General features: G+C 42.4%; 1 protein-coding gene across 2 annotated transcripts in view; it reads right to left on the bottom strand.

Moving 5' to 3' along the window:
• CDK8 (cyclin dependent kinase 8) overlaps window positions 1–12,293 on the bottom strand; it is a 75,400-nt gene extending 63,107 nt beyond the window's left edge. For both annotated transcript variants that reach the window (XM_068984316.1, XM_068984315.1), the window contains exon 1: window positions 12,166–12,293. In XM_068984316.1, coding sequence (XP_068840417.1) covers window positions 12,166–12,293 — 128 coding nt within the window. The remainder of the gene's footprint in view (window positions 1–12,165) is intronic.
• Window positions 12,294–25,131: the final 12,838 nt, after the last annotated feature.

Here is a 25,131-nt window from a genome sequence, read left to right on the forward strand (position 1 = left end):
TATTCTAAATTAGAGTGTGGTGACAACCACACAACTCTGAATATACTTAAAACAGTGAACTGTACACTTAAAATAGGCGAGCTGTATGGTATGTGAATCATACCTCACTAAAGCTATTAGAAAGCTTTATGAACTAAAAATGTATAACTTCTTGACAGGTTTCACTAATATTTTCTGCATGAAGGCAACTAGTATTGAATTTCTCTACTTAATACATTACAACTAAATCAAAAGTACTTTTTAAACACTTAAAAATGAGTCACTATTTTAACAAATGTTATCTTACATTCCAAAACATTTCAGGGATAATCACAGTACAGAATTTCACCAAGGAAAAATGTAATTGTGCTGCATTCTGATTTGAAAATCAGCAAGCATACTTAAATTCGGTGAGTTCAGTTTTACAAAGTGCAACGGAAATAGAGCAAATGCTACATGATCCAAATCAAATAAAGGCTAAAAAGTGGTAAGGTTGGTTAGTATTTCTGGCTTGCATTGAAAACTTCAAGCATTTAAAGTTAATGTAAGGTTGAATCACCTTTCAGAACTGAGTGGTCCCATCCCTTCAAAAAAAAAAAACCCAAAGTGCAGAAGAGCACCCGGTGAAGTAGGAGATGGGTGTGCTACTCTGACAGGCTTCTTTATGTTGTTCACGTATGCACGTCCAAGCACATGTCAAGGCTCTGCGGAGGTGAGCTAGTCTTGGCTAAAAACAGGACAATAGTAACTTTCGGTTCCAGGGTATTTGGTTTAAACTCTCAAGAAGTGCTGGACGCATCTGTACTAAAATAGGTTTTCAGATAAAAAGATGAAATGTTTGCATACTATTTCAGCTTCTTATCTGTCTGTAAGAAGTAAGTACTTTCAAACTTCTGTTGAGCAGATATTATGTACATGAAGAAAATGTTTAGCTGAACTTAAGACTTTAAAAAAAAATCACTTCCAAATTCATAAAACACATCAGAACTGTCTTACAGATAATCAGCTACCTGCCTACCGACATAAACAATTACCACTGCTGACTACACAAAGTTAAGCAATTCCACTGGCAAGAGAAGAGGTTCCAGCTTTCTGTCTACAGAGGCAAGCCCAGAGGGCAATACAACTGAGACGAGGACAAGAAACAAGGTCAAAGTCAAAATCAGTACAAAACAGAAAAAAGGCAAGCCAAACAGGGGTGAAAAGGAAAAGACTGGGTCAGTGCTGGTCCGGGAGTAAAAAGACGACCAAAGTCAAGCAACAGGAAACAGAGAGACATCATTCGACCAAGAGAGAAGTACATGTGGTCAGGCTGAACAGGTGGCTGGAGGGAGACGCTCCATCAGGAGCTCCAGTCACATGTGACAGGAACAGAGTCCAGCAGCAGTGTTCAGCTGGAACAGAGACATCTCAGGAACGTGAACAAAAGATAACATGTGAACTTCATAATGACTGCAATTTTAAATGTCCACAAGTCTTAATTTGGAGAAGGAAATGGCAACCCACTCCAGTGTTCTTGCCTGGAGAATCCCAGGGACAGGGGAGCCTGGTGGGGTCTATGGGGTCTATGCGCCGTCTATGGGGTCGCACAGAGTCGGACACGACTTAAGTGACTTAGCAGTAGCAAGTCTTAATTTCTTTATGCCAACCAGCAATCTAAAATACCTAGGACCACGCAGGGAAAGAAAACGTACAGCAAAGTTTCCAAAAGAACAATTGAAACAATTCTGACTCTACAATGCATTTAACCCCCATGATTCAAGCAAGTTATTATTGTATTTATTCCCATTTCTTCCTTCCACATTAAGTTTTGTTTTGGGAGTTTGGATGACAGTGTAATTGGTGCAAACTTTCTTGAGGACATAAGACTGGATTTCAGGAGAGCCTGAAGCTCAGGCCTGTTAAAGAGATACTCCTGGGAAACTGACCTACACTGCAGCAGTCCAACAGTGACGTGCCGGGGTTATGTATCACTTGCGCTTGGCACAGTGATCAGTCTCTAAAACAGTGGACAGAAGCCAGGAGGGAGCTTCCCTTGCTTCATGCACACTTTGCTCCTTGCCAATGGTATCCTCCACAGCAAACCTCCCTTTGGGGAAGGCTCTGGGGACCTGGGCAGTTCTATCTCCACCTGAGAGAATGCTGTATCCAAAGACTGATATAAAGAACATTTACTGCAGTACTGTTTAAGAGCATTAAAACAAAAAAGAAAATATTCTAAACATCCTCAATTGGATCTGTGTATCACTAATACAGTATGTTCATAAAACAGAATGAATGACAAGCTGCTGAAGTGAACTGTATTATTATGGCTGTTGTGTGCAAGCTCAATCGCTCAGTCATGACCAGCTCTGTGCGACCCCATGGACTGTAGCCATCTTCAAAACATAAAAACTGAGAAAAGCAAGGAACAAAACATACATATACGCCATCAAACAATTTGTGTTTAATGATGATATACAGACCTTTCTAATTCCTACATATAACCCAGCAGCCACTGATAAACGTGACTTCATAAAAATAAGAGTTACACATAAAAATAATACCATAAATAAGTCCAAAGATGTCTGTGTCCACAAGTTGGACAGCATACACAAGAAACACATCTAAGTGGACAGCTCTGAAAGAACGGGTGACTGGAGGAGAAAGAGGTGAAAGGACTTAAGTTTTCACTTCCTCAGTGTACTCACATTTTGTACATATGCATGTATTATCTGCTCAAATGAAGTATTAAATTTTAAAGTTGACCCAGGCATACACCTGCTTCCACCTGCACACACACAGAAGGCTGACAACAACTCTCCCTAAAGAGGGGAACTGCTGTCTTCCCGCATAGCCTTACATTCGGCTTGATTATCTATCCTGAGAGCTTGTTAATTTTATAATCTAATCTTATAACAGAAATATAGCTGTTGAAAGCATATAGTCTTTGACCCTAAAATTCCACTGCAAGAACTTGATACTATATTGAAGAACTGTAGTCATACTTTCTAGGAGCTTCTTTGCTCACCACAATGGTCAAAATTTAGAGACTACTTAAATTTCATCTATCACTAGAGAACTGGTTAACTGGATACATATTTACATATAAATCTGTGTGTATATCAAAACAATGTGATGCCCACAATAATTAAAACTAAGGATTTAGAGCTATACTCACAGACACGGAAAGATGCATAATATTCTTGAGTGAAAAAATGTAAAGTCACAGTAGATGTCATTCATTGTTTTCTCCACAACAGCCCTATCCCACTTACTACAAGTAACTGTTTACTTGCTTGTGCCCTTCAAAGTCTTTAAGTTCCCCAAGGACTTCCAACTGTGGCCTGTTCACTGCTGAATCACCTATATCTGGCACAGAACCTGGAACCTGGCATATTACAGACATTCAGTGAATAGCTACCAAATGAACTATAAATACACAAATTTGCCTCCCCCCCATTACAGCTAAAGAGAAACTATAATGGAATGTCAAATATTTAAATGATTTAATTTTAAATTTAAAAGAACCTTCAATGTTAAGTCAGCAGTAGAAAACAAATATTAGTACTCCTTACTGTGTGCTTAACACTTTCTTGGGAACTGTGTATAAATTGAATATTTTTTGCAAACTGAGTCCCAGGATAAGTATGTTAGGATAGATCCCTTACTTAAAGGGTTTCTTTCATAAAGTGAAAAAACTCCAAACAAATGTATTTATCCTATATGAGCTTAAAATTTTCATGGGATTTATTGGCTTTCCTTAAGCCACATAAAAATAATTTTTCAATACCTACCTCTTTTCCCCAAAATAATGACTTGTTTAATATAAACTATGATACCACTGTTTGACAAGTTTGGGTTATTTTTTTTTAATCCCTTAGTTCTCTGATGCTGCTGCTGCTGCTAAGTCGCTTCAGTCGTGACCGACTCTGTGCGACCCCATAGACGGCAGCCCACCAGGCTCCCCCATCCCTGGGATTCTCCAGGCAAGAACACTGGAGTGGATTGCCATTTCCTTCTCCAATGGAGGAAAGTGAAAAGTGAAAGTGAAGTCATTCAGTCGTGCCCGACTCACAGCGACCCCATGGACTACAGCCCACCAGGCTCCTCTGTCCATGGGATTTTCCAGGCAAGAGTACTGGAGTGGGTTGCCACTGCCTTCTCAGCTTAGTTCTCTAGACAACCTATAAAATTCAGGTGTATTGAAACATTCACAGCAGGCATCCTGATGTGAGGAATTCCTCTCCTTAGGATGACTGTTTATTAGAACTCATGGGTTATAATAAAGTTATAGATTTTAAAGAGCTTGTCTAGAAAGATGAGTAACTTGAGTTACCTTGAGTAGTTGTTAAACTACATAATTTTTTATTCATATAACAAAAGAAAATCTCAAATATGAAACAATCACAGAGCTTAAATGAAATTAAATGCCAACTTTAGTTAAGAGACTAATTATACTTTCCTTAAGTTTAGAAATAAAGGTTTGATCCCCATTTAAACTGATACATTGACAAGGTATACTTTAGAAAATACTTTATTCTTGGTAGTGGCTCAATTTTTAAAATACCTTTTTTCAACTAACAAAGCTTGCATCTGGCTTTTGGTTTTGTTCAAGTTTGTTCCTGGTATCAATTTAGCCAGCCCATCAAACTTAGCTTCTGTGGGTATTTTCACAAGACACTACTTTTTTATTTTGAAATATGCTCAAGTTTTTAAGTTTAGCAACTTTAAAAAGGAAACTTTTCAGATATCAATTTTAGGTACACCAAAAATAAAATATTAAAATACCTGTCAACATTTGGCAATATGCCAGGAAGTAAGGGGAACACAATTACTGCCCTAGAGGAAATCTATAATATCTAACCCATGAATATTCACCAGAAAGACCCCAAGGACATGTAAACAGTAATCACATATACACTGAAGTAGTTACAGAATATATCTATGAAAAGCTAACTATGTATTGTGGGGTGATGAGTGAAGAGAGGATTATTGGAGTTGTACTTTAAGAAAAAGTAGTTAGGATTTCTGAAGCGATACAACAGAACCGATTTCAGCTGAGGGAAAACAATGCCCAGCAGCAGGTGCTGCTTGAGAATAAGTTCAGAAAGGCAGTCTGATTTAATGGAGGAGGAGCAGTTGCATTAATCTGAATTTCAGAATCACTATAATATAGACTAGTGTGTCAACAATGTCCTGAGAATAAGGTGTCCTGGAAATTAAGGTGGTCTTGCGGACAAAGGACAAATCCTGGTTCTAAACCAAAGTCAAGGTAGAGTCATTCAAAGTGGTTCTCAGCTGCTTTCAAACATTTGGCAGTTTCTCAAAAAGCTAGACAGTTACCATATGACTCTGGGTATATGTCTAAGAGAACCCAAAACATGTATCTACACAATAATTCGCACATGAAGTTTCATAGCAGCATTATTCATAACAGCCAAGAAGTAGAAACAATCCAGATGTCCACCAAGTAATAAACGGATACACAAAACGTGGACTATCCATATAAGGCAATAGTTTTCAACCATGAAAAGGAATGAGATACTGATACATGCACAACACAGATGAATACTGAAAACACTAGGCTAAGTAAAAGACACAAATGGCCACATACTGTGTGCTTTCATTTACATGGAATGTTCAGAATAGGCAAATCCATGGAGAAAGGAAGTAGATGAGTGGTTGCCAGGCCCTGGGAAGAAGGGGAACTGTGGAGTGACTACTAACCGATGTGGAGTTCCTTCTAACGGGAGAAAAATGTTCTGGCATAGACAGCAGTGATGATGGCACAGCTTTCTGAACAGACTAAAAGCCAGTGGGCTGCACACTTTGAAAGGGTGAATTTTATGGTATGTGATATATCTCAGTTTTAAAAAGGAGATTCTCAGCATTTTTTCTGCGATGACACACCTGAACGACATGACATAATTCTATCAGGAAAAGCAGCTTACTGCAGCAGGGGCTGGATTTGTGACTCTGACAATCACTAAAGAATCTTGAGAAAATTACACTAAAGGGTCTTTAAGTATTAAGATCAAAATAACGAGCGAAAGTCACTTTTCAGTGACAACTTCAAGAACTGCCTTGGGGTGACAAGAGATATTTAAAGACAAAAAATATCACAGTAGTTTCAAAGAGATGGCCGAGGCCTACTTAAGCTGCTGTGAAGGAAAGCATATACAAACTGTTCTGAAGGAGCTCAGGACAGCAGGATTCCCATTCTCTAGCAGCAGCTAAGAACAGAAAAAGCATAAGAAAAAGAAAACCCAGACAACGAGGATTCATTCAACAATGCAAGACATGACAAGAAAAGGGACACCAGCCCCAGGGAAAAATATAAATATTTATAATCAACACTGATTTGGCATATGCAGTGCCCTTACATATGTATATTTCAGGTGTTTGTAAATCGTAATTCTGGACACAGTTGTCAAGAGAACAAATTTCTGAAAAAGCAGGTAAGTTTGCAAATGACCAACAATAACTTATAATAATACATCATCATTTCTGTTTTCCTGGCTGATATTCAGTATGCCGGAAGCCCCCTCCCTACCACCTCTTCACATGACCAAGAGTCCCAGTTAGAGGAATTCCCCCTCCAATCTACTGCCACCACCATCTCAGCAGCTAGAAAATTCTGGTTCCCTGCTCTTAACAGAGGTGAGGCCAAAGGAAGATCATCTCCTACTGGGAGCCGTAAGCCAAAGGTTGTCCAGCCGTGGCAGTTCACATGTGAGAGCTACTCCTAAGCCAGACACTTGGACTTCAGAGGCTGCTTGTGGTCTGATACACCAATGTTGTTGTGGGGGCAAACTGCCTCAGAGACAATTAAAGTGCTCAGTGTGCACGTGTGCTTAGGTGCTCAGTCGTGTCCGACTCTTTGCAACCCCATGGACTGTAGCCCACCAGGCCCCTCTGTCCATGGGACTTTTTCATGCATGAATATTGGGGTTAGTGGCCATTTCCTGCTCCAGGGGATCTTTCTGAGCCAGGCGGAGTTATTTACCGAGCCAGGCGGGAGTTATTTACCACTGCACCACCTACGTGCTGGCAAAGTTATCCCTGTGCTGAACCGGGGGCCTCATCAGGTTCAATGCGGACAAGGGAACCTGTGCAGCGCATGCGTGGAGCACTACGCATGCAGCAGGAGCTTGAAGACGCTGGCAACAGACAGATACGAGGAGGAAAGGCATGGGAGGAAAAAATTCAAACCCACAGCCTGTGCCAGGGTCTGTAAGAGCACAACAGAAAGCACTCTTGTTGTCCTCTTGAAATGTCCTTTCTGAGGAGACCTTCCCTGTCCTTTCACAGTCAAGAGAGTGCTGCCCTCTGTGAGGGGCTTCCCTGAAAGCAGGGAAGTTGGGAGCTCCATGTCTGTGTCCCAAGAGCACCTGGTATTGATTATTATAGAGCTTATTAAATTGCTACAGCTTATGTACATGTTTGTTTCCTCAGCAGCTATCTTCTCAAACAACGGAGTATTTTATTCCTCTTTGCACTGTCAATACCTTGGACAGTGCTCGGCAGATGGAAGGATCCAGTAAATATTTGCTGAATGAATGAGGGGATGGATTTCTTCCAATGTTAGAAGAAACTGTAAAACAATCAAACAAATCCATAATGAATTAATTTGCCAGTCTTGCTATTAAGAAACTGGGATCCAAGAATGACACCTCAGAGTGGCCTAACCTGTGGATCTGAATTCACTGAGTATCTAAGGCAGGTAAGTTCAACAGCCAGCAGGTAAGAAGTGCACAGTCAATGTTCTGCCTGTCCCTTTCCATCACAGGTTTTAAATGTTACAAGGAACAGTCCTTACTGGACATGCAAAATCCCCAGTGACAAGGATTCTTACATGCTGGATTTGCCACGTCTGACATCTAAAGAAATACTTAAATCAAATGCAAGCTAGATACTGGGTTCAGCGACATTCAGAAGAAAATTATCAGAATCCTTCAGGGAAAGATAAGGTTCCAACCAAGTTCTGATCACAGCTAAGGAATTAAAGCCGACTAACAGTGTCAGCGCAGATCAGATGAGTCCCTCATGCTAGCCACCAAACGAGTGGTGCACGAGAGCGGGAGAGCTACATGAACGCAGCACCTTCACAGGTAAACGGAGGGGATGCTACGGCAGGATAAAAGACATGTTAGGTGTGGGAGCTGACAAGTCTCTGGAAGTTACTTGTCTTCTCACTGGCGGTTGATGAGAATCCACATTAAAGTGTGAGACTAAAATATGGAAGTATATTACTGCCTAAAGTAAAATTTTTGTCTTAGTAGTTGTTTACCTGATCTTGCAAAAGTATTTATGGTCATGATTTTTACTTCTTCAAACTGCAGTACTAGGAAGTCCCAAAAAATTATCAGCTGAAATCCTGTAATCTTAGAAATAAGGAAACAAAGGTCTACAAGGACAAATGACTTGCCCAGGGTCACACTGGTGATCAGAGGCAGAGTCTGAACTCACACTCAATTCTCCAGTCTCCCCAACTTAACAGTTCATCCTAACACACACATACACACACAGTAAGTAGAAACACCCACATCGTTATATACTTACTTTTGCAGCACTAGAAAAAACTAAGATTGTTCAGAAACATACTAAGAAAGTATAAGTTAAATGAAAAGACTAGCCCAGGGATAAGGCACTCATGTCTTCTGAAATGACTCCCTAAAACACCAAAGCCCCATGCCTATGCTTATATTTATCTTAATACAAAGCATGATGGTTAAGAGCATGGGTCTGGAGTGAGAGACTTGCTTGTAACCCCACAATTCCAGCTCTGAGACTTAATTAGTCATGCAATCATGGACAAATTTGCTTCACCTTTAAACCTCCGTTTCCTCAACTGTAAATCTGAAAAAACACTACTGACTGGTGTGGTACCTATGAGGATTCAACAGATGATGGCTGTCAAGGCTTTGCCCACGTCCTAAGATTCACTCAGTAATTTAGCTATTACTGTTACTATTTCTGCCTACTAACCTCTGTGCTGTCTACAAAAGTCCCCCAGCAAATGTATTCTGTGTATTTCCCTCCTCTCTTCTACCTTTCTCTCTCTCTCACACACACACACACAAAATCCCAATTATCCAACCCCTAAATCCCAAGCCCAGTTTTTGTTCTTTTGAACATAGAGTACAGAAGACTAAGAACTCTATTCAAGAAATTCTTTTTGCTTTTCTTTTTTGGAGATCAAACTCTTACTCCAAATCAATTTTTAAATTCTACAGTGCCCAGTGCCAATAATGAGAACTTGGAATTTAAACACACAAATTGTTTTCTGGTTCTCACCCTTTTCTATTCTTTTGAACAAGACAGGTTTGGTTACCTAAATTCTGCAAAGAGGAAAAGCAATTGACTCAGAAAGAAAACGAATCCCCCTGCTTGCCACTGACTATCCTTTTGGTGTTAAGGCACAAAGGACACGCTCAATCTCATTTATGGTGACAGTGAGAGCAAATTATTCCCAAGATTTATTGTACATTTATGTTTTAACTCTACTAGAACCTAAAATTAACAGAACATAAAAGGTCCCTTTTCCCTGTATGTAATCATGCTTCAAAGGACTCCCCCTTCCCCACTCTTTAAAATGCCTTGGTATACTTAGTATACTGGCAGGAGAGTGTTACTACTTCTTAATATCAAAGAACTGATCAAGTTGTTTATTTCCTGAAACAATAATTTAAGAAGCTAGCTCCTCTGATATAAATTCCTTTACTAATTAATCATGTCTTAGGATGCTCGCTGGACAACATTAAAGATATATTTACATACGTTCATTTTAATAGCTAAATGACAAAGCGGACACAAGAGACGAAATGGTTGGATGGCATCACCGACTCATGGACGTGAGTTTGAGCAAACTCCGGGAGATAGAGAAGGACAGGAAAGCCTGGAATGCTGCAGTCCATGGCATCTAAAAGTCGGACACAACTGAGTGACTGAAATGAACTGACATCAAAACAAAATTTGTTTCATTTTATTTAAATCTGAGTACTCTCTTTGAAGGTGTTACTGTCTAGGATCCTAGAGTTCTCTGAAATCTCGGCTGCAGAATATATAACTTCATTTGAAAATAAATCAATACTAGAACCAAATTATCTGATCATCTTTTTATACAAGATTAAATAGCCACAAATTTTATTTTACCTGGACTTAAATGCATTAAATTACATTTCATTGACATAAGATCAAAAAAGCTTCATAAATATAATACTGCATTTTACCAGAGTGAGGTGATAAGCCAAACTGAAAAATATTCCCTCTGGAACACAGAAACTGTTGAAAGTAAGTTTAAAACTCTCTTGACATTTGATCCATTTTTTAAAAAACACTTCTATGAACAAAATCATTAATGACTACTGAAAAACAAGCCCAAGGAATTATAAACAAGTAAATGTTCCCAAATGCAAGGCTACCTGGCTATCGTGAATGACAAAGATATGTTCATATACCATACATCCATCTATTTTTAAATTGTACAGATTAAATTTAAATCTCCTAAAATTATTCTTAGCCTAAATGAAAACTTGACCATGAGATATAAAATATGGTCAAAAGTACCTCCTGCCAATAAACAATATTACAATTTTTAATAAAAATGTTAAGTCAAAGTTAATAATATTTAGATGTTTCATTAAAATAGTAATTTATGAAAATAGAACTGTGTTTTTCAGAGAGATCAAAAAGAATTTAAGGTCACCAGAATTTTATAGAACAGATGACAGACTGGTCAAATGCCCTACAATGTCTAACCTCATTTTTTAAATATGTACTTTATTACAGAGTAATACTTCAATGAGAAACGTAATTAAACAAGAGTCAGCAGTATCTCCAGACACTGATTTCTCAAATGTCACCCAACTATCCATCCCACTTAAAAGTACTTATGAATACACGCAGCACACACAGGATCAAGTTCTCAACTCCCTATCTTTGCAGATACCAGTACTGCTTTACTGCTGCATATAAGCACTGAAACATATTTCAAATTAGTTAGAATTACTATCTTCTTCCTTAGGGTCCATTTTAAGTTATTTTAGAAAGATACCTCAGCAAATCTAAGAAAAATATTGAATATATAGCTCCTTCCTTTTCCAATATTGAGGATACTGAAGTATTTATAAATATGGCTTCCCCCCAACCCAGGTAACTTCAGCTTTATGAATGGTTTCATTTTTAAGCACTAATACAGTTCTGAACATATCCTCCCATCTAAATTGTTGAAAAGAGCAATTATTTTAAACGTTAAACAGCAGCTTAACCAAACTAAGAGTGACGTTCAAGTAAACCTACTTGTTTATAATAAAATCTAAAGATTATATAAGCTTTGACGTCCTTTCCAGCCTTTTCCTATAGTGTCAAAGGTGAGAAAGACAACATCCGTTTTTACAAGAGGAAAACTAGGAGTTAACAGATTATATTTCTCATCTAAGAAATGTCTTCTCTTTTGTCAACATTACAAGACATTCATCTAGTGACAAAGGAAAAATGAACAGTTCACTTGCCGGTTTAGGAAACTAAATTGGGAGCATTACCAGTCTTAGGCTTAATTAAGTTATTTCTAGGTAAGAACATTTAAAGCAAAGAGACTATTTAAAGTTCCTTGCCAACTGCTAAAGTGGGGGGGAGGGGGGTCTGAATAAGACACCCCTATTTTTCATTCGCCTTTCTCCCCACCACCTACCCTGCACCAAACCCCCATTGTTCTAGGTAAAACTCGCAACTAATGATAGCGAAACAGCAACTGCTACGTTTCTGCCGCAGGTGATCGATCACAGGGAGGAACTCTTCACAACCACCCTGACTTGCTGCTTTCTTCCCCACAAATAAAACCCAAATGGGATCTTAAATCCATCACCAACCTGTGCGGGGGAAAGGATCCCAGCTTCCCTTTCGGGCTGATGGATGTCAGTCCGGAGGCGGGTGAAGGGTCCCCTAATAAATCGACCCCTCCCTCCGAGATCATTTAAGCTGACGTTTTATAAGGAACATTTAAAGAAATCTGGCACTGAAGCCCTTGAAAAGTACAGAGCCCGTGGATCAGACGCTCCTCCTCCTGACGAGCGGCGCCCGGAGACCACAGGAGCGGTTCGCGGGGTGGGGGTAGGGGTCTCGCGCGGGCTTGGCCCCCCTCGGGCACCACGTCCTCCCGGAGCCCGGCCCGCGGGGGCTGCCCACCTGCCTGCCGACACTCACCCATCCTTCCGCTTGGCTTTGTAGACGTGACCGTAAGTGCCTCGGCCAACTTTGCAGCCCTCGTATTCAAACAGGTCCTCGACCCGCTCCCGCTCGCTGCTCAGCTTCACTTTAAAGTCATAGTCCATTGTCACGGCCGGCGGGGCCGGGGAGCTGGGGTCGCGGCGCCGCGGCGCGGGGGCGGGGGCCCTCCGGGAGGCTCCGGCAGCCGCGGCCCCCGGGAAGCCGCCCGCTCTACGCCCGGCGGCCGCAGCGCCGGCTCGGCCGCGGCGGCAGCAGCAAGAGGAGGCCCCGCGAGGGCGCCGGGGACATCCAGCGGGGCGGCGGGGCGGGGGCCGGCCGGGGTGGGGTGGGGGGACACACGCCGAGGAACCCGGGGGCGCAGGAGGGCGAGGGACGAGGGCTGGGGGTGGGGAGCGCGGTCGCTGCCCTTGTCCCCGCGGGCTCCGGGGCTCTGGCTCCTGCGCTCCGGCCGCGCGCTCGGCCCCCGCGGCGGGCGGCGGCGGCGGCGGCGCGGCGGGCTCTCCCTCGGGCGCTCGCGCCTAGCCGCGGTAACACACGCTCACGCTCGCTCCCTCACTCGCTCGCTCCCTCGCTCGCTCTCCCGTCCACTCAGACAGAAAGGCAGCGCCGCACAACAGCCGGCACCTCCTCAGAGAGCGGAGGGCGGGGACTTGAGGAACGCGGCCGCGCTGTCGCAAAAACGTCGCGAAGACCCTGGCCACTCGGCTTTCCCCGCCGCCCGCGCCGCGCGCCGCTCCAACCGAGCCTCGCTCCCCCGGGGGGCGCGTGAACCCAGCGCCGTAGGCGCTGCCCAGAGCAGCCGCCACCAGCACCACGTGGGCCGTCCCGGCGGCAGCCGGGGCTCCAGACTACAGCACCCAGAATGCACCGGCCGCCGCGGTGGCCGCCCCGCCTTCGGCTGCGCCCCCCGCGAGGTGGGGAGGTGGGAGCGATGCACTATGGGATTCGTAGTCCAGAAAGAGGGGAGTCCTTTCGATGACCACTTGGGAAATTTGTTTTTTTTTTTTAACAGCGTTGTCGCTAAAGTCAGATTTGGGCCAGAAACTTAACTAGAGAAATTTAAGCGTGAGGGAGTCTATTCTGTGTTAGAATCACATTTTGTGCCACTTCCGAACTCCAGAGTTTAAAGGGCACTATCGTTATCGAAAAACATAAATCTAATTATTGATCAACGGCTCACAGACTATCACTCTGGGAATCTTATAGATCACGGTCTAATAAGGGCTGCACAGTGACAGCAACGTGCTAACACGCATTACAAATATCAGTAAAAGGGAGTCAGTTGGGAGTGGCCACGCTGCCTCTAGAGAGTGGCACTCTTGTGACAGAGGACTATCCTTTCAGAGGAGATGTTACTTTGAGTACGGCCTTTTGCACCACTGCTCCTAAGAATTGCCATTTTTAGCCATGATTACAGCAATGGGTCTAAATCCATAAAAACTGTTCATAATTTTAAGGGAGGAAAGGTGTCTGCTGGAGGAGTCTTGGTATCTTTATCGTTTTTTAAAAAAATATTTGGCTGCGCCAGGTCTTAGTTGTGGCACTCAGGATCTTTAGTTGCAACATATGGGGTCTAATTCCCTGACCAGGGATGGAACCTCCGACCCCTGCATTGGGAGTGTGGAGTCTTAGCCACTGGACCAACAAGGAAGTCCCAGTGCTGATATATTGATAATAATACCTCATTTTGTTTTATCCCCCTTATTTAGATGACTATTTTTCATTTTTTATTTTATATTAATTTTATGTTTATATTAATTTTACTTTTCCCAACTGCTACCATTTTCATGAAAGTTCCCCATGTTGTCTCTCCACTTTTAACATCCTACCAATTTTTTCACCTTTCTCATGATATTCATCAAATCGTGTTCTTTTATTTCCTCTTCCTTGCTAGATTATTAATTCCTATAGGAAGTCATATTTGCATCTTCCCTGATGCCTAGTATCATGGCTTGATTTTGGTGTGCAGCAATGGCACCCCACTCCAGTAATCTTGCCTGGAAAATCCCATGGACAGAGGAGCCTGGTAGGCTGCAGTCCATGGGGTTGCTAAGAGTCGACACGACTGAACAACTTCACTTTCGCTTTTCACTTTCATGCGTTGGAGAAGGAAATGGCAACCCACTCCAGTGTTCTTGCCTGGAGAATCCCAGGGACAGGGGAGCCTGGTGGGCTGCCGTCTATGGGGTCGCACAGAGTCGGACATGACTGAAGTGATTTTGCAGCAAACGTGTTGAGTTAATAAGTAAGGACGTTTGTGTCAAAAACATCTATGTTCATGGGATTCTCCAGCCCAGAATACTAGAGTGGGTAGCTTGTCCCTTCTTCAGCGGATCTTCCCGACCCAGGAATCAAACAGAGGTCTCCTGCATTGCAGGCAGATTCTTTACCAACTGAGCTATCAGGGAAACCAGAAACGTGTTGAATTAATGAGTAAGGACATTTGTATCAACAATATCTATGTACAAATGATGACCATGATACCATTTTATGAAAAATTCTCAGAAGGGCTCTGAAACAAATTTCCCAGGAGAAAAGAGTGACTTCCCCATTGGTTTAAACAAAGTTGTTTTTCCTAATACGTCAAATACTATTTAGCGTTTAAGTATACTGACTGGTCAGGGGGCCTGGGTTTGAATCTTGATGTACCATTTATTAGCAGTGTGTCCTTGGTCCCTGAATTCCTTTCTTTGCAAAATGGAGATATGAGAAACCTCAGTGACTTCCCTAGTGGTCCAGTGGTTAAGACTCGAACTTTCACTGCAGGGGGCTCAGGTTCAATCCTTGAATGGGGCATTAAGATCTCACATGACTCACAGAGTGGCCAAAAAGTTAAAAAAAGACCTCAGCTTAGAGTAAGTGCTCCAGAAAGGTAAGCATTCATGAGTGGGATGTTAAATGTTTCTATTCAGTGATGTAAATTGGAGGATTTCTAGCAGGACTGTTCCTTTGCATAAAGAATTTAATTTTTTTCCAAAATACAAATTTAGAATAGACTCTTCCTGAAGCTTATACATTTTGTATTTCTCGAATGATGTGGTTTTTTTTGTCCAAGTATTTACTCATAGATTCTGAGAAACCAAACCACGATGCTAGAGAAAAGGTTGTGAAGACGCTTGGGACTGGGCTTGCCCCCACCCTTGCCCTGTACCCACTTCCCACATCCCCTGCACATGATATTCCTGAATCCTGAAGGTCCCCAACTTCTTCAAATGACTTTTGACTACTGTTATGACTTCATCCACTTTATGGATGAAGATAAGATAGACCTCCCTGTGAAGAAACTGAATTTGTTTTTTTAAATAATTTTATTTATATATTTTCCTTTTGGCTGTGTGGGTTCTCCATTGCTGTGCCGTCTTTTCTCTGGTTGTGGTGAACAGGGGTTGCTCACTAGTTGTGGTACCCGGGCTGCTCATTGCAGTGGCTTCTCTTGTTGTGGAGCACAGGCTCTCAGGTTGGAGCTTCAGTAGTTTCTATGCACGGGCTTAGTTGCTCCTTCGATCCCCTGGGATCTTATCAGATCAGGGATCGAACCAACATTGGTAGGTGGATTTTTTACCACTGAGCCACCAGGGAAGCTCCTGAGTTTTGTTTTGTTTTGTTTTGTTTTCATAAAAATAGTTTAGATTTAAGAGGTACAGCATAATGTTTTGATATACATGTACATGGTGAAATGACTCCTGTAGTCAAGCTAGCCATGTTTCTACTGTGAGTAATCCCAGGGTAGAAAAGAAAGGCCGCCTTGGACCAGGAAAGAGAAAGGCTTGCTTTTCTCTTTGCAACTATGGTGTGAGTTAAAGGTCTGGACTCTAGGCTGGGGGCACACGGGTGTGAAGTGAGCTGGCCCCTTAGCAGAGCCTCAGGATAGGGAGCAAAGGAAGAGAGAGTCACTAGGGCCTCTGAGGGGAGCTTGGCTAATGTGTCAGGAGCAGTAATAGCTAATATCCAGCTTGAGGTTTTTCTTTTCTGTGTGGTAATTCCCTTCTATCATCCCTAAGACATAAGCCGGTCTTACCTCTGGAGCCTGTGTCCAGGCTTGGAAGAAAGGAAGAGGCAGCAGCTGGAACCTCAATTACAGGAGTGAAGAAGTGACCCACAGAGCCAAAGCAGTGCGCTGGGAAGCCCTTAGGGCTCATGCTTGTATTCCAAAAACTTGAGGGAGGGATCAGAGAAATCAGCTTCAGACTTAACTGTTGTTTGACTGAATTGAACATATCAGGGACCTGAGGGCTCCCATTTCAGTTTGATTTCAGCCTCGGGTCATCCTGATGTCACGTCTCATGGCACCATGATGACTTCCAGTGACACTAGAGCATCTGTGGCCCTCGTTGGTCCATGTTCCAGACAACACACAAACCGCACTCGTGCTTCTTGTCTTAAAATGTGGTTCTTTATATTCTAAATTTAACATCTCCAGTCTAAACATGCCTCTCAAACACCAGCCCCACATTTCTACTGCCTCCTGTTCAGCCTCAGGGAATAATGTGCTGTCATCTCAAACTTAGAATTTCTGAAACTGAGCATACCATACGATGCCCTGAACCTCCCAATTCCCCACCACAGTGGTGCCCATAGACAGACGTTCTGTTGTTTTCCTGCCAACCCTCTGAGCTCAGGCCTTCATTTGCTGTTCACTGTCCTTCGTGCTCATGCCAAGTATGCTTCTGTCTCATTCTCAAAGGCTGGATGCTTCCTCATACCATCTCTGACCTTTGCAGGCCTACCCATCCTCCAAGGTACAGCTCAAATGCCTAAGTCAGTCATGCAGCCTTTCCTGGTTCTGGCAACTGAATATGACCTTTCTCTCCCATGAACTCCTACCCCAGCCCTGGTACGATAGCACTTGTTTTGTAACTCACATAGAAACATCATGACTCCCTCATATGCGTGCATGCTAAGTTGCATCAGTCATGTCCGATTCTTTGCGACCCCATGGACTGTAGCCCGCTAGGCTCCTCTATCCATGCAATTCTCCAGGCAAGAATACTAGAGTGGGTTGTTCTGTTCTGTAAGATCTGGGGGATCTTACAGACCCAAGGATTGAACCTGGGTTTCCTGCATTGCAGGCAGACTCTTTACTGCCTGAACCACCAGGAAAGCCCGGCTACCTTATATGGTAGTAATTTATTTTGCTGTTATTGTTTAGTCCCTCAGTTGTGTCTGACTCGTGCAACCCCATGGATTGTATAGGCCACCAGACTCCTCTGTCCATTGAATTTCCCAGCCAAGAATACAGGAGTGGGTTGCCATTTTCTTCTCCGGGGATCTTCCTGACCCAGGGATTAAACTCGAGTCTCCTGCTTGACAGGCACATTCTTTACCACTGAGCCACCAGAAAAGCCCAGCCATTTATTTGATGTACTTAAAATAAAAAAATCTTTCCTTTAATGAACACCTTAATGACCAAGTCACTAACTTATCTTAGCCCTCCACACAATGCCCAGGACATAGTTTGCATAATTATAAAGAATTAGAATGTGCTGCATTGGCTTGGTTTCTATAAAGATTTAAATGAGCCTTAATAATAATATAAAGGTGGGGGGCAAGTCATTTTAAAATGTTTGACATTTTTCCCAGCCTTTCCTCTGAGCATGTGCTTTTTGCAGCAAAAGGATTTGGTGCTTTATGATATATGAACGTAAAAGTCTTACTAAGTCTTCTCAGCATTGATCACTTGTCTCTGCAGCTTTTAATTCCATTTTCTCAGTCAGTATCTCAATTCCAGTTCTAAGTGATTTAAATGTAAAATATCTACTCTCCCATTCTACAGGCTGAGTGTTCGTTACCTTTATCATCAAAAAGCACAAATTAAGCATCTATATTTGAGTGTAATGTTAGACATGAGAAATAGCAGGTTCAATCTGTCTAGTCTTTCATAATTTTTCAAAGAAAATACTGATGCAAAAAGTTTCTCGACTCTATAAGCATCTCGAATTTAATCTAGACCATAGAAACCACCAGAAAAAAAAAAAAAGAAAACTTTCAAAAATAACTTTCTTCCCTTAATCATATGAGTGTCATTTGCTCTTACAGAGTCATTTCCTCCACATGACTGGACACATGACCACTAACAGTCCCTGAATTTGATGTAAGATGCCTGTCATTAGAGAAGAATCAGCTCTGCTTCTCAATTCCAGTTCTAAAAATCCCAGGAAAGACACTGGACCAGCTGGTTCAGGAGCCCGCTTCGGACCAGTGAAGTGTGGCCGTGGAGGCAGGCTTATATAAGAATACAGTGCTCCTTCATTCAGAGAGATGAGGAAGATGGGGGAAAAGAGCTCACAGGAGAAGGGGGCACGCTGTAAGTAAGTACCATGAAGAAATGGAATAGGGCAATAAGGTGGAAAGTGGGCCCAGGAGGAGATTGCTTAGATCAGGTCAATGGCCAGAGACTCTCTGAGGTGATGCTTAAGGGGAGACCTGAGTGACGAGGAGCAAAAGCTGCCAAGGGGAGGGAGGCAGAGTGGCCCAGATGGATGGATCTGAGGGACAGCAAGTGCAAAGACCTTGAGCCAGGAGCCAAGGAACAGAAAGAAGGCTGTGTGATAGGAGTGTCATGAGGGGAGAGGTTGTGTGAGATGAGGACAATGAGGTAGGCAGGGGCAAGCCTATACAGAACCTTTGGTAGTCGCTCAGTCGTGTCCGACTCAACTCTTTGTAACCCCATGAACTGTAGCTCGCCAGGCTCCTCTCTCCATGGGATTCCCCAGGCAAGAATCCTGAGTGAGTTGCCATTTCCTTCTCCAGGAGACCTTCCTGACCCAGGGATGGAACTTGGGTCTACCTGTATTGCAGGCAGATTCTTTACAAACTGAGCCACCAGGGAGGCCTTTTAGGCCATAGGTTTTATTTTGGAGCAACTGGAAGGCTGCAAGCAGGTTACTGACCAGGTGTCTTTACTTTGGAAAGAACAACTTGGCTGCTATGTTAAGAATGGATTGTAGAAGGGAAGACTGAGAGACAGATATATGGATAGATAGGCAGGCAAGTAGATAGATAGATAGATAGATAGATAGATAGATAGATAGATAGATAGATGATAGGGGACTTGCTGATCGTTGGAAGGGATGTAAAGAAAAAGGAATCAAGATGACTCCTGAAGATGTTGCCACTTACTGGGATGGGGGAAGACTCTGAAAGAGACAAGTTTAGAAGAAAAATTAAGAACTCCATTTTGGACATGTCAAATAGGAGATGTTGCAGAAATATAAGTGAACATTCCTAGTGGGAAGGGCGATATGGGAGACTAACGCTAAAAAGAGATCATAGCTGGAGATAAAAGTTTGGAAATCATCAGCTGTACCAATTGACTCGATCACCTGCAAAGTGTTACACTGAGAACAGAGCAGATCCCTGAGCACCTCCAACATTCCATGGCTGGGTAGAGGAGGAGCCAGAAAGGGAGACTGAGAGGAGGCAGCCAGAGGGTTATTTGGGGGAATCAAGGGGAGTGATGTCACAAAAGACAAAGGAAGAACAAGTTTTGGAAAGAAGGGAATGGTCGATAGTGTTGGATGTTGCCAAGAAGTAAAGCAAGATAAGGAGTATAATGTTAAATTTACACAGTGTTTCTCAACCTCTTTTAAAATTATCACCCCCCCTCCAAGGAATATTTTTAGACATTTTGCTTCCTAACTGTCCACCCTTATGAAATGTTAATACCACAGATACATTGTGTATCTGTTTACCGTGGCACTTTGAGGACCACAAGCCATTGTAATAGCTAATAATTTTGGGGCCTCTTGAGAGCCAATTTCTTTGGGGGGGTCCCCACTACAAGCATGTGACTTATCTATATAGATTGTTTTGGATAATAAGTGCAGTTTTGGTGGTAAGATGGGGGCAAAGCCGGTCTACATTGAGTAGAAGAGTTAAGTTTGAAGTAAGGAAATGGAACAGAGTGTAGATGCTTTTATAGCAGAATGGTTAGGAGAACTGACTTTAGCCACGAAATCCGGCTTTCATATCCAGACCTGAAACAGGGCACCTTGTTTTTCACTTCCTTGTGCCTCTGTTTTCTCAGCTGGAAAATTGGAATTATAGTAGTAACTACCTCCTGAGGCAGTTGTCATGGTTAAGGCACTCAGTAATATATGTATTTAGAATGGTGCCTAGCTATGGTAAGTGTTCGTGAATGTTAGCTATTATTAGTCTCGTTCAGGAGGTTAGGTGTGAAAGGGAGATGAATAGAGCCTACTGCATCAGGGCTAAAACTGGGAGTGAACGTAAGATTGAAGGAAGCTTTGTTAGTCGCGAGAGGCTGGAGGTATTTCCTTAATTCAATGGAACTGGTTATAAGGGATTAATGAGAATGATGAATAGTTGTGGACCCCTAAACTAGCGAAAGAGACTGGACCAGAGAGGGGAGACTTGTGCTTGAACATTTCCTCTGTGGTTAAAAGGTAGGAGAAGAAAAGGACACAAACTATTGTCACAGATCTCCTGCTGCCCTACAGTCAACCCCAAAACACAGTGGTGTGAAACAGAAATTGATTGTTTCTCGCCTTTTGGGAGGTTGGCTGGGCTCAGCAGTCCAGTCTCACACTTTCCTACATCATCTGGGAGAGCTCTTAAATGGCAGAGGTTAAAGTGTTAAGGTCTCTTGAGGCTGGGGCTCTGGAACTTACATGGCATCACTTCTACCACATTCTGCTGGTGAAAGCAAGACTCAAGATCAGCCCAGTTTCAAAGACTGGGCAAGGAGACCTCACCTCTTGTGAGTAGGAAGTGCAAAAATCATCCATGCCTTTCTGTCTACCCAGTTCAGTTCAGTTGCTCAGTTGTGTCTGACTCTTTGCAACCCCATGAATCGCAGCACGCCAGGCCTCCCTGTCCATCACCAACTCCCGGAGTCCACCCAAACTCGTGTCCATCGAGTTGGTGATGCCATCCAGCCGTCCCATCCTCTGTTGTCCCCTTCTCCTCCTGCCCGCAATCCCTCCCAGCATCAAGGTCTTTTCCAATGAGTCAAATCTTCGCATGAGGTGGCCAAAGTATTGGAGTCTCAGCTTCAGCATCAGTCCTTCCAATGAATATCCAGGACTGATCCCCTTCAGGATGGACTGGTTGGATCTCCTTGCAGTCCAAGAGACTCTCAAGAGTCTTCTGCAACCAGGCATGGATATATATGACTCTGTAGATTTGGTGAAAGTAGTTCTGTTTCAGATGGCTTTGGTTTTCTCTATATGGTAAAAGTTTGCCTGCTGTGAATGAGCAGACAGGTGTGGAAGGAGAGAAAGCAATGATTTCATACCTGAAAAGACTGCAGGTTGAAAACAACCTTTGGGCGGAATCAGAGAGATAGCTGGCAGACTGTCCTAGGACTTCCAGCCAATGTCAAGGGCCCATCTGCAGGTGTAGCCATGCAGCGTATCAGTATCCGTCTGCCCTGCTGTGAGGTTTTTGACACCAGCACTCAACAGCCCAGGTGGAGACCAGACAAAGACAGATGTTGGATTCACTGGATTAGGGCCCTGCCAGCTGGATAGGATGAAAAGATGAGGGGTGACAAGTGAGGATTATTGGCAGCAGTGAGTGAAAAGGACAGACCATGACATTTAAGCTGGGTCAGGAGGGAAATGAAGACAGGATTTCCCCTGTTTATAACATTAGCTTGATGTTTTTAATTTAATGTTTTGCAAAATAATTTTTAAAATGCCTACACTCATCCCTTGCTTCATTAATGTCTATGTATGGTGCCAAGACCCTTCCATCAAATACCTACTAAGTAAAAGAGACAGCTGAAAAAATACATATAACAGGTTAAAAAATTACTTTTCTTAGCTAAGAGATTCCCAATACAGTGACCAGTAAGAATGTCCCAAACTGAAAATTTCTCCCATTTGTTGATGATGAATTCTGCTCTCGTGTTCTGTAATTATTAAAGAAAATTTACCTCTTTAAATTGATATTCAGGAATATAATATTGTCCTTTTATCCCTCTGCTGGACACCTTTTTTCTTGAATAAGCATATGACTTTAATTTTCATTTCAAAGTATATTTTGCTACACCACAGTGTAGCAAGTAATCTATAGGAACACCATTTAGTTTCATGTCAGTTTTTCAAGGTTTACCATCTTACACTGACTTTTCATTCCAATATGTTTCACCCTCCACATAGCTGGACTATGCTACTCAGAAAAGCCCAGTCATTTCTGGCTGGTTCCTGTCTAATCATGAGTCTCCTGTGAGCCACAGAGCTCTCTTTCTATCGAACACAAACATGATTAGGTCATCTTTGCAACCACCTGATACTTGATATGTAAGGTTATTTGTTTCCATGCAGCTCCATGCTCAGAAACTCTGGGGCTTTTTCACCCTTCATAACCCTTCCCCTTACTAGCCCAAGGTAAGTTCCATCAGATGATTGTCCTTCTTGCTCTGAAAACCTACATTCTTTTTTAAAACGCTGTTTTATTTACATCATTACTCGGCTCAGAAATCTTCTAGGATCCTGTGTGACCTTTCACCGCCTACAGCCTAGCTCCTTTATCTAATATTCCAGCCTTTATTTACTTTAGCCTGACATGATGAAAACACCTTAAGGCAGCTTTCAGTGGATACGTTAGAATTAGATGCATTAGCTCCACATAGCTACATTTCCCACAGTCTGAGTTCTTCCAAGTCTCCACTATGGTTCCTAACCAGTTTCTCCTATGCTGCTTTCCATCCAGTTAAACAGTGGTTTTTGACCTTGGGTGTCCATTGAAAATACCTGGTGAATTACTCTAGCAATTCTGGTGTAATTGATCTGGGCTGCAACTGAGCACTGGGATTTTTAAAGCTCCCTGGTGATACTAATGGACATTCAAGGCTGAGAATTGCTACATAGGACACGTTTATTGATTCTCTCTAAAACTATTACCATTCCCCTCCTTCCCTCATCCACTCCCCTTCCTTCTTTACTTCTCTAAATCCTGTCACCTCTTTGCGATTCAACTCAGGTATTGCTGGGATCTTAACTCATTATCCAAAGCCAATACCTCCCCAAAGTAATGCCCTTTTATTGTTGTTGTTTAGTTGCTAATTCATGTCTGACTCTTTGTGACCCCATGAACTGGATTTTAAATTTCAATTAAGGTTGTCATTGTAAGAAGCCAAAATCATTTAAACATTTTCAGTACATAAAACATACAGAAGATCCTTTTAATGATACGGTTTTAATTTTTTTTATACCATTTTATTCCTAATTGTAAAAAGTCTTGGAGTTAAGAGATACACACAACCTAGATGCCCATCGACAGATGAATGGATAAAGAAAGAGGTTGTGGTACATATACACAATGGAATATTACTCATCCATTAAAAGGAACACATTTGAGTCAGTTCTGATGAGGTGGATGAACCTAGAACCTATTATACAGAGTGAAGTGAGCCAGAAACAAAGATAAATATCGTATTCTAACGCACATATACAGAATCTAGAAAATGGTTCTGAAGAATTTATTTACAGGGCAGCAATGGAGAAACAGACATAGAGAATAGACTTATGGACATGGGGAGGGGGGAGGAGAAGGTAAGATGTATGGAAAGAGTACCATGGAAACTTACATTACCATATGTAAAATAGCCAATGGGAATTTGCTGTATGACTCCAGAAACTCAAACAGGGGCTCTGTATCAACTTAGAGGGGTGGGATGGGGAGGGAAATGGGAGGGAGATTCAAAAGGGAGGGGATATATGTATACCTATGGCTGATTCGTGTTGACATTTGACAGAAAACAACAAAATTCTGTAAAGCAATTATCCTTCAATAAAAAAATAAATTAAAAAAAAAGACACAAAAAAGGCCAGGTACTACTACAGTAAATGAGATTAATTAGGGTTAGGGTTTTGGCACGTTATGAGACCTAGAAATACAGATATCCAGAGTGATCCATCTCTCTGTCCCAGTTATCATAACTAGAACCCTTGAGGAGTCACTTTATCTTGGGCTACAAAACTGAAGCAAGATACTAGATTCAGGTTCGGTACATTACCTGACTATCTGTCCACAGAAATCTGTAGAAATTTCCACATGGTAAATTACATGGTTAGACTTTATATTTTTTTATTCCTTGGGTAGGGAGTATTATACTCATTAAAACTCATATAGATACTAGAAATGATTTCTGCTTGAATTTTAGATGTCTCACGTGTGATTTTCTCAAACTTGTACTCACAGTTCTTGAGGTCATTGCACTAACATGCATTAATCCTGTTTGTAAAAGTTTGCATTCTGTTTTTAGTCATGCTGCACAGCATGCAGAATTGTAGTTCCCCAAGAAGGGATCGAACCTGTGCACCCTACAGTGGAAGCGTGGAGATCTAACCACTGGTCTCCCAGGGAAGTCTCAAAAGTGCATTTTTCTCTGCTCATTCATGCAGTTGTCTGGGGGGCATGTTGTGCCAGGCCCTGTGCTGAGTTCTGGGACTATAAAAATGAATGAAACCATTTGTTCAAATGGAAGGAGTTTGGACCTTAGATAGAAGAGACCTATAAATGAACAGAAAATCACATCATTGTAGGAACTTGCTCAGTGGCTGTCTTTTTCAATTGAAAAGGAGGGCAAGAGGCCTCGTTGGTCTCATTTTCTGCTGTTATCACTAGCACCTAATTCCTAGCGGCACCCAGTAAATATTTGTTATCCTTGGAGAAGGAAATGGCAACCAACTTCGTATTCTTGCTTGGAAATCCCCACGGACAGAGGAGCCTGGTGGGCTACAGTCCATGGGGTGGCAAAGAGTCCGATGAGACTTAGGGATTGAACGGCAAAACGCGTAAATACTAAAACAGAGGAAGTAAATACTAACACAGAGGAAGCTATGGGTGCCCCCATAGAAAGGACATGGGCCTAGTTTTATGTGTGTCTGGAGGTTGGCATTACAGTGTCAAGTCAGAGGTATCAGAGAAAAAACCCTTTGACCATGAGATATGAAATGAGTCCTGGGAGATAAA

Source organism: Capricornis sumatraensis, chromosome 12, assembly GCF_032405125.1.
Source record: "Capricornis sumatraensis isolate serow.1 chromosome 12, serow.2, whole genome shotgun sequence".
NCBI lineage: Eukaryota > Metazoa > Chordata > Mammalia > Artiodactyla > Bovidae > Capricornis > Capricornis sumatraensis.